Below are 15,441 nucleotides of genomic sequence, written 5' to 3' on the forward strand. Positions count from 1 at the left end.
TACATAGTTGTAAACGTGATGATGATATCAAGACAATGGATTCAAAACTGTGGTCATCATAAGCCTGACAGCACCATGCCATCTTATGCGATGAATGGAGTTGTTTAGTTCAAACACAGATTTTGACAATGTAAAGCGCAAGGCAGTAGTTGTCACAATTGTGCTTGATAAAAGCCACTGAGCATCGTCTATTCAAATATCTCATGGAGACAGATATTTGGTGTTGATTTTTAAATAGACTTGGGAAACTGCTTGAGGAAAGGAAATGTCTTGTTAGAGGCCAGACTTCCAAAGGACTCCTTATGATTCTCTGGAAGGTGCTTCAGTAGTGGGAGAGAAAATGACTACTTCATATCAGCAGTTGCTTCCCCAACTCCCAACTATTGAGAACACACATTGGTAAGTGATGGTCTTTTAAATAAAAACAAATTAAAGATCAAAATGTTACTCGTAGAAACATTTATTTCTTACTGGTGACTGATGACTTTATGAATAGGCGCCTTTGTTGCTTTTACCTTCAGAGAAACCATGTTCTGACTTTGGCCGTGGTGTCTCTCTAAGGGAGAGGTCACTTCACTCTGGGATGTCCATCCATTTGGAGATATTTTAATTTTGGAGCTCCTGTTTTGAGGTTGATCAGAAAGAGTGGAGAGATGAGGGGAGTGGAGACGGAATGTGTCTAATAAAATATTAGGACAGAGCTCTTTTATCCAATACAATGTGGCCATTGCTGCACTGCTGGATCTATGTCTTTCTCTCTATATATCCCTAGCTCTTTCTCTCTCTCTCTCTCTCTCTCTCTCTCTCTCTCTCTCTCTCTCTCTCTATATATATATATATATATATATCCCTAGCTCTTTCTCTTTCTCTCTCTCTCTCTCTCTCTCTCTCTCTCTCTCTCTCCATCTCACTCCTCTCTCTCTCTCTCTCTCTCTCTCTCTCTCTCTCTCTCTCTCTCTCTCTCTCTCTCTCTCTCTCTCTCTCTCTCCCCTCTCTCTCTCTCTTTCTCTCTCTCTCTCTCTCTCTCTCTCTCTCTCCCTCTCTCTCTCTCTCTCTCTCTCTCTCTCTCTCTCTCTCTCTCTCTCTCCATCTCACCTCTCTCTCTCTCTCTCTCTCTCTCTCTCTCTCTCTCCCTCTCTCTCTCTCTCTCTCTCAATTCAATTCAATTCAAGGGCTTTATTCTCATGTGTTAACATTGCCAAAGCTAGACAACATACAAAGTGAATATATATAAAGTGAAAAACAAAAAAAATTAACAGTAAACATTACACATACAGAATTTTCAAAACAGTAAAGACATTACAAATGTCATATTATATATATATATACAATGTACAAATAGTTAAAGGACACAAGATAAAATGAATAAGCATAAATATGGGTTGTATTTACAATGGTGTTTGTTCTTCACTGGTTGCCCTTCCTTATTTATTCAGCACATACAAAGAAACCTCTACAAATGTCTACCAAATACACTTGGAACGGCAGAGATGGAAAAAAGACAAGGAAGGCTGACTGTCTCTGTTCAGGCTTCTCTTATTTTATCTTGCTTCAAACAAAATGACTGCAACAATTCCAGTAGAACATTATTGCATCCCTGCAGTTGATGGCAATGCAGGACGATGGTTCATTGGCATTGCATTTGCCTTTGAGAAACGAACCCTGAATGTTTATTTTTAACAATCTAGTGAGAGTTTTTACATGGTTGTGTGTTGTCACATATGTGAATTTGCAATGTGTCCCCTCCCTATTTTGTGTTGATGGTATTTTCAGTGGCTGTGGGGACTGTGTGAAGTCATGCTACATGCCTTGCCTGTTTTCCCCAGGCTGCTGGGAAGATGGGATGAGGGGCAAGGAGTGAGCCATGTTGAGGACAGAGAGGAGGTCTTCTCTCTGTTGTCATCTCACGCCTCAAACTCCCCTCACCTCCATCTCCCAAATGGCCTTCCCTCCCACTCATCAGTCGGCAGCCAACACTGCTCTCTGTTGGCAGAGGATCTAACTACACCACTGCTAAATCACATCTCTTATGAACCACTCTGGCTGAACAACAGCAGCCAAAACCAACGTCTTTGTTACCTAATCGAATCTAATATGAGATGATTATATGTAATTACAGGCAGACCTGCACACTGTGTCCTCCAGGCTAATATTCTCATCAAAGCACAGTAAGAGTGAAGCCCTTCTGCTCTCTGCGTTTGAGGGAGCTAGCATAGTTTATCATATCACTAAACATTGACACTTACTTGATTGGGATCATTTGAAGAGACCATAAAAATCAATGAGTGCAAGAGAGAGGTTTAAAATATGAGAGCCACGTTGGAATTTAAGACCATGTCAGGACTCCTGGAAGAGTTACAAAGGCCTCTTTTTATGGCGTGATTAATGGACAGAGAGAGAGAGGACAGGTCACAAGCAGGGTTTTAATAGATAGCTTTATTAAACTAGGTAAATATGCTGCATCAATCAGACAGGGCCTCTCTCCATAGTTTTTGTTGGGAGGCAGGACCAGCGTGCAGTGGTCCTCCTCAGGATCTACATGGGCTGGTACCACTAATTTGGACATCTTCACAACCAGGGTCAGCATGACAGGACGACTGCTATTATCGCTCTGACCGGTCACCATGTCATAAATATGACCACAGTCGTTCTCTGCATCCAACACTGATTGGGCAAGACGCCGAGCTCTTTCCAGGATTCGGTGACTGCTCGGTCCACTTCTCTGGACAAGAGTAAAAAGAGATCAAGTACCTGTGAGGAATTCAGAGGGGTCTTTGAAACATTTCCTCTTCTTCATCAGACTCGTCGTGGTGTCTTTTGATTGAGGACCTGTCGATCACCTTATACCCAGGCACAAAGGTGTAGGATAGCACACGCCATAGGAGAGGTTCTGGATGCCCTGGATGGGCTGGGAGTCCTTTGGCTGGGAGGCCCCAGCAGTCTTAGTCTTTATCTCCAGGTCACCCTGTCAGTGTCCATATCCATCGCTGGAGGAGATTACTTGGGTCTCATGAATGATAAACTCCTGTTCAAAACAGTTAACGATGTGTCATTTCTGAACAGAATTCCAAATGGAGTGTTCATGATTCATCTAGGCCTTAATGTAATGTAAAATATTAAACTACTGTGTAATGTCAAACTTCAAACTACTGTGAGACCCCCTTTAGGGGGTAATGCAAATGTTGATACACTGTAGTTGTAATTTCAAATCCGGACGCAAAATAAAAATGTATTTAACATCTTATCCATCGTAAAACGTTGTTGGGAGACTTTTCGGTTCATTTTTTTGTTTACATTTCTCAAAATGGCAGACTGATAATGTCAGTCAATCAGAAGTTGTCTTTCTGAATGCTGAGGATAACTTTGGAAAGGTCTAGAGCATTTCCATGGCAAAGATGATTAGAGCACTGTGACAAACCATAGATGCTTTAAAGGAGTCAATGGACCGCAGAGGGGCGGCAGGGTAGCCTAGATTGGCGCACATTCAACAAATCTAACAGTGGATATTTGTCAAATCCCTCATGATTTATGTATTGTAACAGGCCCACAATGTGGTTACTTAAATCCGACTAGGATACATTTGGCTCAAGTCTCTTTTCAGGTTTTAGAAGAAGTGACTACTAAATGCTTACTCCCATTTGTATAAGATGGTTAGCATAGCAACCATACATAAATCAATGGTGGTAGTCAAAGTCGTTTTTAACTGTAATGCAGTTGATTGGTGACAATGACATCAACATTTCTATTTATTTAACTAGGCAAGTCAGTTAAGAACAAATCCTTATTTTCAATGATGGCCTAGGAACAATGGGTCAACTGCCTGTTCAGGGGCAGAATGACAGATTTGTACCTCGTCAGCTCGGGGATTTGAACTTGCTAGTCCAACACTCTAACCACTAGGCTACACTGCTGCTGGGGTTGACATCCATACAAGTATTATACTCCGATTTTACCTCAACTTAGTGAGAAATACACATTTAAACAATAGCCTAAATGTAGGCTATTTTGCTGGGGGGCAATGAGGAGACTAAGGATCTTTCCACCACAGCCCTTTCCCCAACACGTTTCCATGACAATTCCATTGTTTTGGTCGAGTTCGATTGACCTCTTTACCGCATCTATGGCCAATGTAAATTACTTGCATGTTGGATTTTTGGATACTCTCAGGGTCAATTGGAATCATGACCATGTCCTGAACAGATCATGTTAGGAAGGATGTAGTTCTGAGTTCTTTGATTTAATTGGTGACAAAATGTTATTGTAATTGTTGGGCATTAAAACGTAACTTCCAACAACATCAAGAAGTCCAGAATCCAGTTGCAGAGGGAGGTGTTTAGTCCCAGGGTCCTTAGCATAGTGATGAGCTTTGAGGGCACTATGGTGTTGAACACTGACCTGTAGTCAATGAATTGCATTCTCATATAGGTGTTCCTTTTTTTCCAGGTGGGAAAGGGCAGTGTGGAGTGCAATAGAGATTGCATCATCTGTGGATCTGTTGGGGCGGTATGCAAATTGGAGTTGGTCTAAAGTTTCTGGGATAATGGTGTTGATGTGAGCCATGACCAGAATTTCAAAGCACTTCATGGCTACAGACGTGAGTAATTTAGGTAGGTTACCTTAGTGTTCTTGGGCACAGGGATTATTGTGATCTGCTTGAAACATGTTGGTAGTACAGACTCAGTCAGGGACAGGTTGAAAATGTCAGTGAAGACACTTGCCAGTTGGTCACCGCATGCTCTGAGTAGCACAATTCAATCATAGTCCTGTATTGATGCTTTGCCTGTTTGATGGTTCGTCGGAGGGCATAGCGGGATTTCTTATAAGCTTCCAGGTTAGAGTTCCACTCCTTGAAAGCGGCAGCTCTACCCTTTAGCTCAGTGTTGATGTTGCCTGTAATCCATATGGTCACTGTGGGGACGACGTCATCAATGCACTTATTGATGAAGCCAGTGTGATGTACTCCTCAATGCCATCGGAAGAATCCCGGAACATATTCCAGTCTGTGCTAGCAAAACAGTCCTGTAGCTTAGCATCTGCTTCATTTGACCACTTCTTATTGACCGAGTTACTGGTGCTTCCTGCTTTCATTTTTGCTTGTAAGCAGGAATCAGGAGGATAGAGTTATGGTCAGATTTGCCAAATGGAGGGTGAGGTAGAGCATTGTATGGGTCTCTGTGTGGAGTAAATGTGGTCCTGAGTTTTTTTCCCTCTGGTTGCACATTTAACATGCTGGTAGAAACGAGGTAAAACGGATTTAAGTTTCCCTGCATTAAAGTCCCCGGCCACTAGGAGCACCGCCTCTGGATGAGTGTTTTCCTATTTGCTTATGGCCATATACAGCGCATTGAGTATGGTCTTAGTTCCAACATTGGTTTGTGGTGGTAAATAGACAGCTACGAAGAATATAGATGAAAACTCTCATGGTAAATAGTGTGGTCTACAGCTTATCATGAGATTCTCGACCTCAGGCGAGCAAAACCTTGAGAGTTCCTTAGATTTCGTGCACAAGCTGTTGTTTATAAATACACATAGACCGCCACCCCTTGTTTTGTAGCACAATTGGTTACGGGACCGTAAATCGGCAGCCATCTCCTCCAGCGCCATTATTATCAATTTGATTGACGTCTGATGATTATGGAGGCCAGGTCATCTGATGCAGCACTCCATCATTCTCCTTGGTCAAATAGCCCTTACACAGCCTGAAGGTGTGTTTTGGGTCATTGTCCTATTGAAAAACAAATGATAGTCCTACTAAACACAAACCAGATGGGATGGCGTATCGCTGCAGAATGCTGTGGTAGACATGCTAGTTAAATGGGCCTTGAATTCTAAATAAATCACAGACAGTGTCACCAGCAAAGCACCCCCACACCATCTCACTTACTCCTACATGCTTTATGGTTGGAACCACACATGAGGAGATCATCCGTTCACCTACTCTGCGTCTCACAAAGACATGTCCATTGCTCATGTTTCTTGGCCCAAGCAAGTCTCTTCTTATTATTGGTGTCCTTTAGTAGTGGTTTCTTTGCAGAAATCATCCATGAAGGCCTGATTCATGCAGTCTCCTCTGAACAGTTGATGTTGGGATGTGTCTGTTACTTGAACTCTGTGAAGCAGTTATTTGGGGTGCAATCTGAGGTGCAGTTAACTCAAATTAATTTATCCTCCGCAGCAGAGATAACTCTGGGTCTTCCTTTCATGTGGCGGTCCTCATGAGAGCCAGTTTTTACAACTGCACTGCAAAGTTCTTGACATTTTTCTCATTGACTGACCTTCATATCTTAAAGTAATGACGGACTGTCGTTTCTCTTTGCTTATTTGAGTTGTTTTTACTATAATATGCACTTGGTCTTTTACCAAATAGGGCTGTCTTCTGTTTATCACACCTAGCTTGTCACAACACAACTGATTGGCTCAAACGCATTAAGAAGGAAAGAAATTACACAAATGAACAAGGCACATCGGTTAATTGAAATGCATTTCAGGTAACCTCCTCATGAAGCTGAGAGCGTGCCAAGAGTGTACAAAGCTGTCATCAAGCAAAGCGTGGCTACTTTGAAGAATCTCAAATATAAAATACGTTTTGATTTGTTTAACACTTTTCTAGTTACTACATGATTCCATATGTGTTATTTCATAGTTTTGAGGTCTTCACTATTATTCTACAATGTAGAAATAGTAAAAATAAAGAAATACGCTTGAATGGGTAGGTGTGTCCACATTTTTGATGGGTACTGTAAATGAGCTCTGTGCCCAATGACTTGATTTCTTCCCACTCCCCTTCCTCAACACCACCTCCATTCTCCACATCTCCCTCTACATCCCCCTTCCCTGTTTTCCCACTCCCCTTCCTCAACACCACCTCCATTCTCCACATCTCCCTCTACATCCCCCTTCCCTGTTTTCCCTGTGACCTTCCTCAACACCACCTCCATTCTCCACATCTCCCTCTACATCCCCCTTCCCTGTTTTCCCTGTGACCTTCCTCAACACCACCTCCATTCTCCACATCTCCCTCTACATCCCCCTTCCCTGTTTTCCCTGTGACCTTCCTCAACACCACCTCCATTCTCCACATCTCCCTCTACATCCCCCTTCCCTGTTTTCCCTCTGACAGTTTAGTCACTGCTGATCAACATTTCCACATCATTCATTTCTTATGTCACTTTATTGTAATTATGCACAATTAATTATACTTGATTCATTGTCCCCCCTACTGCCGTGTCGATCACTTAGCACGAGCAGAGTGACACAGGCAAAACTGTCTTTTACAACTCAGCGGCAGTGCCAGGGAGTGAACTCCCCAAAGATAAGCAGGGTATTGTAGTGCTCTGGCTCACACTTCCTCAGGGCAGGTGATAAAAACCAAGTAGAGATTACATTACGTTAATTCCTTTTTCAGAAGCCCTGACCCAGAATGAATTACAAGGTACATTTAGAGCATAGAAGAGGGAGAGATGACCATCAGGCCAAATACGAAATAATGAATTACTGGAACAGTCATTGTCAATACATAGTGGGCCGTTGGAATAAGGTTAACAGACAGAATCAAGAAGGTATACTGTACTGTGTAGTACAGTATGGTGCAAAGTGCAAAGACATCAATTAAATTGTGTTATATATTCTTTAGCGCAGACATCATGGCCTGCCTGTCAGTCTAAACATTGAAGTATGAACAAATAGCAGTCATTTGGAAATGCAAATCCTCATTTTGAAAGATAACAGTCAGAGAGTGTTCCCGCCCAGTCTAGGTGATATGGCAAATATGACTGTGCAAACACCCCCACGATACCTACAGGCACAAAATCAGCCTGACCACTACTACAGTGTCACCACGGGCTAATACAGTACACTCTGCCTGGCCGTTGCCCATTACTCCTTAGTTGATAGGTAAGGACTGAGAAAGGTGAGGGCTTTTCAGGTACTGCTACGATAACACTCTCGACTGCCTTATTGAACGACACACGAACATTTCCTTTCAAATGTCCCCTACACTGAGAATGGCGCTGCTGTTCAGCATGATGGGTGAGTAACTATACGTTCCTGTGCTATACTTTTTTTTGAAACAATAATGATGAAGTATTGTGTACCTACTGTATATATCTTGGCCTTACACATTGGAGTGCGACATATTTGAGATTAAAGGATCATGTTCAAGCAGAGGAAAATATTCATAAAAGTAAAAACAATATGTGTTTTTGTTTTTAACCGTCTTCTTTTTTTCTAGGATGTGGGCATTTAATCACAGTGACGGTTCCCGAGAAGTTTGTGAACGTGACAAACGGTGAAAGTGCTCTTCTCCAGTGCACGTTTGTTACCACCGTGCAGAACACCAGCGACATTATCATCCAGTGGAGTTTTGTTGCCAAAACCTCCAATGTGCCACAGCAGGTATGTAGGCTGACGCTACTATGTCCTATGTTGCCACATGGTCACAGTCCTCAATGTCACCTGGACCGTTTTACACACCTAGTGCGCCAAAGGATATTGTTCTGTTCATGGACAAGAGTGCCAAAGGCAATGTTATCGTACTTACATGGGATTTACAAAGACGTCTGAATTTGAAAATGTGTGATCAAACTGCTTTCGGGTGTACATGGGAGTTCAGGAGAGTCATTGCAGTTGATGGGCATGCTGTTGGATAGCATGACTTCCCACAAGGATCGATGATTTGATTTGTTTTATAAGTACAGTGTCATGCATCTTCTGGATGCCCACATGGGCATATCAGACACTGCATTTTCTGTGGCAAAATAAAATCATTATGTCTACATGTGCACACATACATATACAGTATATAAACATACGTTCATGCATCAGTGGAAAACTATTGAGAGAACAAATCAAAAACATTTCAAATATACAACTGATCTTGTCTTCCAAGCTGGAGATACAATTTGCAACCAGGAATACTTCTTTCCTCGATAACCATTCAAGTTTTTCTAATTCGGAACAGTTCCTGTTATCTTTGCAACATTTGATCAAACAGTACAGCTCTCAAATCATCACATAAAGTACAATAAATGAAGAAGTGCAGTTCATTCTGGACCTCCCCTCAATCACAAACAGTACATCGTCGCTCTCGATTGCTGTGCTTCCGTATTTTCATAAAAGCCAAGGCAGGTACCATTCAATATGGTGTTTGCTCTTGAGCTCCCATTTTGTGACACACCTTGGAACGACAAAAAAAAAGCACAGTCACCAGAGCACAAGTGGCTCCCTGCCCTCTTACCAGAGGCAGTGTTACAGTAGAGCAGAACCTCACACCTCAGAATCCTCACGTCACGCAGTCTCACTAACACTTGGGGTTGCTCCGACTTCCCTGCCGTATTGTAACTTGATTCTGTAGAATGAGTAGGTCTCTGAAATATCAGCACGAAATCTGTTGGTTGTCCCGTGGTTGTTTTTATGTAAGCTCTAAAACATTCTTGCTGTTACTTTCTAGGTGTATTACTCTCAGTCAGGAGAGGACGTTATTTCGAAACCGTATGAAGGCAGGTTGAATGCTCCCACCTATCCAGCTATTAGCAATGCCTCAATAACAATAAGCAACATGCAAGTGTCAGATGCAGGGGCCTACACCTGCGAAGTCCACAACTTCCCTGATGTCAATGGGAAGACTGAGGCCACTATCATTGTCAACATTCTTGGTAAGTTCTGTTTTACATTTGGTCAAATGCTTTGAAATGAGTCATGGTTTACTTCATAAATGAATACAATGATGTCACATTTAATAATTGAATTGAAGTCAATCTTCTTCCTATTTCAGTGTCACCACAACACACGAGCAGATCTATGAAATAGTTTCACTGTTTTTCCTAGTCTGAGTTTGGTGATCGTTGAATGTACATGCCTTCTGTGATTCCACTCATCCACAGAGTTACCAGGACAACCTTGCAGGCCTCAGTGTCCACAGTAGTTTCCATGGGAACTGGAGCAGACTAGTATCTTCATTGTCAGTGTCAGAAATTAGAACAGGAACACCGGAGTACAAGGCCGTCTTCCGACATGTCTCGTACTCCTCAGGAATAGACTGGAGAGACACATGACTTTTTCAGATGAAATGAATGATTCCCAGTTTGATAAAGCAGAGAGGTTGTAGTGAAGCATTATGGTGAAGGTAATACGCGGTATTCAGTCCTACCATGGAAATGATCTTGGCCTTTTTTGTTTCTCATGCTGTGTTGATATACACATTTGACTGTAACAATGGCTGCTCATCTTACCAATATATCATTGTCTTAATTGGTCATGTCTGTTGTATAAATTCATCATCTTAGTCACCGTAAACCCTGCCGGTATCATTGTGTACAGTACAATGCCACCTTTGTCACCATTGCAAAGCACAAGAAGCACTCAGGGCGATGACATCCAGCTTCACTAGAATGCTCATGTATGAATGTACCACTGTAACGACTCGTATCAATCAATCATCCAGTGTTCTGCATTCCAACGTCAACGGTACCTAGTACTAGACCAAATCCTGAGTGTTAAAAACCCCAAGTAGGACCAGAGCGCTGGCCTACAGTTGAATTTGTAGTTGACAGAGTGTTTTGCTGTGTATGGTGTATAACGTACAGATTCATCATTGATCGCTCATGAACTGCCCTTTTCTACCTGTATATATTGCATATGTTCTTTGTCTATGTTTGATCATATTTTTTTTATCTATGAATAGAGCCGCAACCAAAATGTCCCCACCAGAATAATAAAGTCATTATTTTAAATAGCTAGCTACTGGTCCAGGGCAAAGTGTTGACTTTTATGTCTAACTTGGCCATACCATTTGGGCACTTTCTCTGATTGCTGGTAGTTGGATCAACTGGGTCCAGCTTGCAGCATATTACGTAAGCTTAACTCTTGCTCTCTCTCTCTCTCTATTACATGGTCTGTAAGAGAGGCCATCTGTGCCCTTCTGTGCTGTCCATGGTGATGTGGAGTCTGGTCACCTGGTTACCCTCACCTGCCACAGTGAGCGGGGAAGCCCCACCCCCACCTATACCTGGATCAGAGTGGATCAGGACAAGACCAAGACACCTGTAATGGGGAACCCTGGTGAGTTGCCATACTGTAACACACATTCCCCATCACTCTGTTGTTCTCTGATTCATTAGAATGCTTTTGCTAGACTTGTGTTCTTTCTCTTTCTTTTCAGATCCGAATATAGGATCCTTGTATTTCCGAAACATATCCCAGTTTGAGTTTGGAGAGTATTGTTGCAGTGCCTCTAACGCTGTAGGATCTGCTACTTGCACCGTGGAGCTCAGCCATGGTATGGGTAATATATACGTATACTGTTGTTTCGACTTTTATTGATTGTGGCTATATAATCTTTAAACACACTGCTGTAACTAATCTTACCAATAACCCACCATTAACAGAGCTAGGTGATGGGGCCATTGCTGGTGCAGTCATTGGAGCACTTCTTGGAGCTGTCCTTATTACCCTTATTATCTGGTACATGACACACTCCATGAAGAAGCAGAAATACAAGACTTCAAAGGCAACAGAGATGCAGTGAGTGATTATGAGTTGTGCTGCACTTTTAACGCATTCACAGACAATACAATTCAAATGTGTGGTGCAGTGTTTTTACCGACAGTTTCCTTTCCCCCCGCCAGAGCCATCCCTAAGAGTTCGGCCACAGTGGCGTATGAAGGCGTCCCTACCAGGGAGAGTGGCCATCAAGCCTATGTGACCTCCGGAGGGGTTCCCATGGCAACAAACAGCCACGTCCATTCTGACGCTGACGGAGAGCGGGCCGAAGCTTAGGAGAGGCCTGACATGCTTCTGGGGTGACATCACTACTCTTTAAAAAAAATCTACCACTGAAGTTTGTGTTTTTGTATAATGTTTTTTTTTTAAGTCACAATTTAAGTAATGATTCATATTTGTTTTATGTGATATAAGGAATTCCAATTGTCTTGATTTCACACACCAAAAAAATACAAATCACTCTACACCCTGATTAATGTGGTAATCCACCCATTCCCTGACAAAATGTTTATTCCCATTTCATATACATTGTGACAAATCTAACCAATGCTCATCCATGCTTTCTGGAAGAAAAAAATACAAATTCAATTTTGCATAACTGAGTGTTTAATTACTAATGTGGATATACACATGGTCTGGAATGACATGGGGTAAATCCTGATATGTTTGGTCTGAAATGACTGTGATGACTCCCTGTGACCTTTCCAGGCAACCTGAGGAGAGCAACATGATAGTAGCACAGCCAATCAGAGGTGGCCTCTACCACTTGACCTTAAAACCTTGCTGCTGTCTCCAAGAAATACATTTCTAAGAATGAGCCCATGGAGAAAAATAATGGTGTAAAAGACTAGAATAGAGCTCCGTGTTAATGTTCTGTTAATCCTTCACCTTTTTCATTATCAGGAGAGAGAGAGAGAGAGAGAGAGAGCTGTGTGAGTCCATCTGATCCCACAGTCACGATTCAGATATGCATGAAAATAGAGGAGTGTGGACCATTAAGTCTCTGGTGCGTACAGATGGATACTCCAGAAAATTGGCCCGAACAGAAAGGAAAAACAATGTTGTCAAATATTATGCCACATACTGATTCAAAGACAGTGTTAATGACCAGTAGGGGGAGCTGAAAGGCCAGAACTGATGTAACTGCTAACAAAATCGCAGGAAAATTAACTGACATTAGAGCCAGATACATACACAGATAAGATACAAGTGCCCTTTCAGGGGGTAGTATATATACAGTGCGTTCAGAAACTATTCACACCCCTTAACTTTTTCCACATTTAGTTGTGTTACAGCCTGAATTTAAAATTGATTCAATTTAGATTGTTGTTAGGTCACTGGCCTACACACAATACCCCATAATGTCGAAGTGCAATGATGTTTTGGGGAATTTTTACAAATTAATACAAAATGAAAAGCTGAAATGTATTGAATCAATAAGTACTCAACCCCTTTGTCATGGCAAGCCTAAATAAGTTCAGGAGTAAAAATGTGCTTAACAAGTCACATAATAAGTTGCATGGACTTGCTCTGTGTGCAATAATAGAGTTTAAAACCATTTTTAATGACTGCCTTATCTCTGTACCCCACACATACAGATAATTGTAAGGTCCTTCAGTCGAGCAGTGAATTTCAAGCACAGATTCAACCACAAAGACCAAGGAGGTTTTCAAATGCTGAAAGGAAAGCATTGTTTGTGGCAAATCCAATACAACACATAATTGAGTACCATTGAGTACCACTTTCTAGATTTCTTCAAGCATAGTGGTGGCTGTATCATGTTATGGCAGGGATGCAACTTTCACTGGGGATGGGGGGACATGTCATTTTTGTCCCCCTCAGTTTTATCATCACTCCTCCGAGCATTGGGTAGGTGGTTTGGAGTGTTTATCCGACTGGATACAAAAAAAAAACATCTAAAAACCAAAGTTGCAGCGCTGTGATATGGGTATGCTTGTAATTGTTAAGGACTGGGGAGTTTTTCATGATAAAAAATAAACGTAATGGAGTTACGCACAGGCAGAATCCTAGAGGTAAACCTGGTTCAGTCTGCTTTCCACCAGACACTGGGAGATGAGTTCACCTTTCAGCAGGACAATAACCTAAAACACAAGGCCAAATCTACACTGGAGTTGCTTCCCAAGAAGACAGTGAATGTTCCTGAGAGGCCAAGGTAGTTTTGACATAAATCTACTTGGAAATCTATGGCAAGACCTGAGAATGGTTGTCTTGCGATGATAAACAACCATTTGACAGGGCTTGAAGAATTTTGAGGGGTGTGAATACTTATGTAAATTAGATATTTAATTTTCAATACATTTGCAGAAATGTCTAAAAACATGTTTTCACTTGTGGTATTGTGTCTTGATGGGTGAGAAAAATAATACATTTAATAAATGTTGAATTCAGGCTGTAACAACATATTAGTAAATACAAGTTTAAATTGAGGATAGTCTGATGGGTGAAAAGGTCAAGGGTTATGAATACTTTCTGAAGGCACTGTATGTTTTTTGTATACAGTTTTTGTCATCGTTCTGAACACAATAAATTGACTCTTCACATGGGATGACTTCACTGAACAACAAAAGAAAGGGAATATTGAATGATTCCCAATGATCCATCACATCTCCCAAAAACATTTTCAACATACATCTGTAAAATGATAGTCTAGAAACTAAAGCTTTGGTTGTCTTCCTCTCAACCTTCCATGTCTTCTCCTGGACCTCCTCAATGTCCACCTCTTGAACATCAGCCTCTGAGGCCTCATCTTCACTGTCACTTTCCAACCTTGTTGAGGATGGCTCGTTGTCAGGCTCAAAAAGCCTCAAATTTGCCTGGATGGCCACCAATTCTTTCACTCTTGTGTTGGTCAACCTGTTGCATGCTTTGGTGTGTGTGTTCCCAAACAAGGACCAGATGCGCTCTGAGGCGGCTGATGATGGTGGGATTTGGAGGATGAGGGAGGCAACAGGGGAAAGAGCCTCAGTTCTATGTTGGCACGACTGTCATATTGCATCTCCATCCCAACGCCCTTGCTTGGAAGTGTATTTCGCCAGACTGCCAAGAACCTTGCCCTCATCCAGGCCAAGGTGGGGAGACATGGTAGTGATGACACCATAGACCTCGTTGATCTCTGCACCAGACAGGATGCTCTTGCCAGCATACTTGGGGTCCAACATGCACGCTGCGGCGTGTATGGGCTTCAGGCAGAAGTCTTCACACGTTTTGACGTATTTCAGAACTGCAGTTTCCTCTGCTTGGAGCAACAGTGAAGTGGGCAGGGCAGTACAGATTTCTTCTCTTACATCTGAAAGCAGAGTCTGAACATCAGACAGGATGGCATTGTCTCCCTCAATCCGTGCAATGAAGACTCCTATAGGTTTCAGGAGTTTCAAGCTGCTTACCACTCTCACCCAAAATACATCATCCAGGAGGATCCTCTTGATGGGGCTGTCCATATCGACAGACTGTGATATGGCCATTTCTTGGATAGACTCCTTCCTCTCCATGTCAAACATGATGACAACACCACGCCAACGGGTGTTGCTGGGCAGCATCAATGTGGTGCTCTTATTCTTCTCACCTTGCTTGGTGAGGTAGATTACTGCAATAACTTGATGACCCTTCACATATCTAACCATTTCCTTGGCTCTCTTGTAGAGTGTATTCATTGTTTTCAGTACCATGATGTCCTTGAGGAACAGACTCAATGCATGAGCAGCACAGCCAATGGGTGTGATGTGAGGGTAGGACTCCTCCACTGTAGACCAAGCAGCCTTCATGTTCGCAGCATTGTCTGTCACCAGTGCAAATACCTTATGTGGTCGAAGGTCATTGATGACTGCCTTCAGCACATCTACAATGTAGAGACATGTTTGTCTGTCATCTCTTGTGTCTGTGCTCTAGCAGAATACTGGGTTGAGATGATGTAGTTAATTATTC

The 15,441-nt window shown here is 42.2% G+C and overlaps 1 protein-coding gene across 1 annotated transcript; it reads left to right on the forward strand.

Moving 5' to 3' along the window:
• The first annotated feature begins 7,801 nt into the window (after positions 1–7,801).
• Positions 7,802–14,060, forward strand: LOC115135669 (V-set and immunoglobulin domain-containing protein 1-like). The gene is made up of 7 exons (XM_029670573.2): positions 7,802–8,028; positions 8,231–8,394; positions 9,449–9,653; positions 10,900–11,058; positions 11,159–11,275; positions 11,385–11,520; positions 11,625–14,060. Exons 1-7 carry the CDS (start codon positions 7,986–7,988, stop codon positions 11,773–11,775), a joined length of 975 nt encoding a protein of 324 aa, XP_029526433.1. The 5' UTR covers positions 7,802–7,985; the 3' UTR covers positions 11,776–14,060.
• The last annotated feature ends 1,381 nt before the right edge of the window (positions 14,061–15,441 follow it).

The sequence above is a fragment of the Oncorhynchus nerka genome, linkage group LG10, assembly GCF_034236695.1.
Source record: "Oncorhynchus nerka isolate Pitt River linkage group LG10, Oner_Uvic_2.0, whole genome shotgun sequence".
In the NCBI taxonomy this organism is placed as follows: Eukaryota; Metazoa; Chordata; class Actinopteri; order Salmoniformes; family Salmonidae; genus Oncorhynchus; species Oncorhynchus nerka.

Excerpts from the sequence above, each read along its gene's own strand:
- LOC115135669 (XM_029670573.2), top strand. The coding sequence starts at position 7,986 with ATGTCCCCTACACTGAGAATGGCGCTGCTGTTCAGCATGATGG. Across the intron at positions 8,395-9,448 it reads CCTCCAATGTGCCACAGCAG|GTGTATTACTCTCAGTCAGG; the intron begins GTATGTAGGCTG and ends GTTACTTTCTAG. Across the intron at positions 11,276-11,384 it reads CACCGTGGAGCTCAGCCATG|AGCTAGGTGATGGGGCCATT; the intron begins GTATGGGTAATA and ends CACCATTAACAG.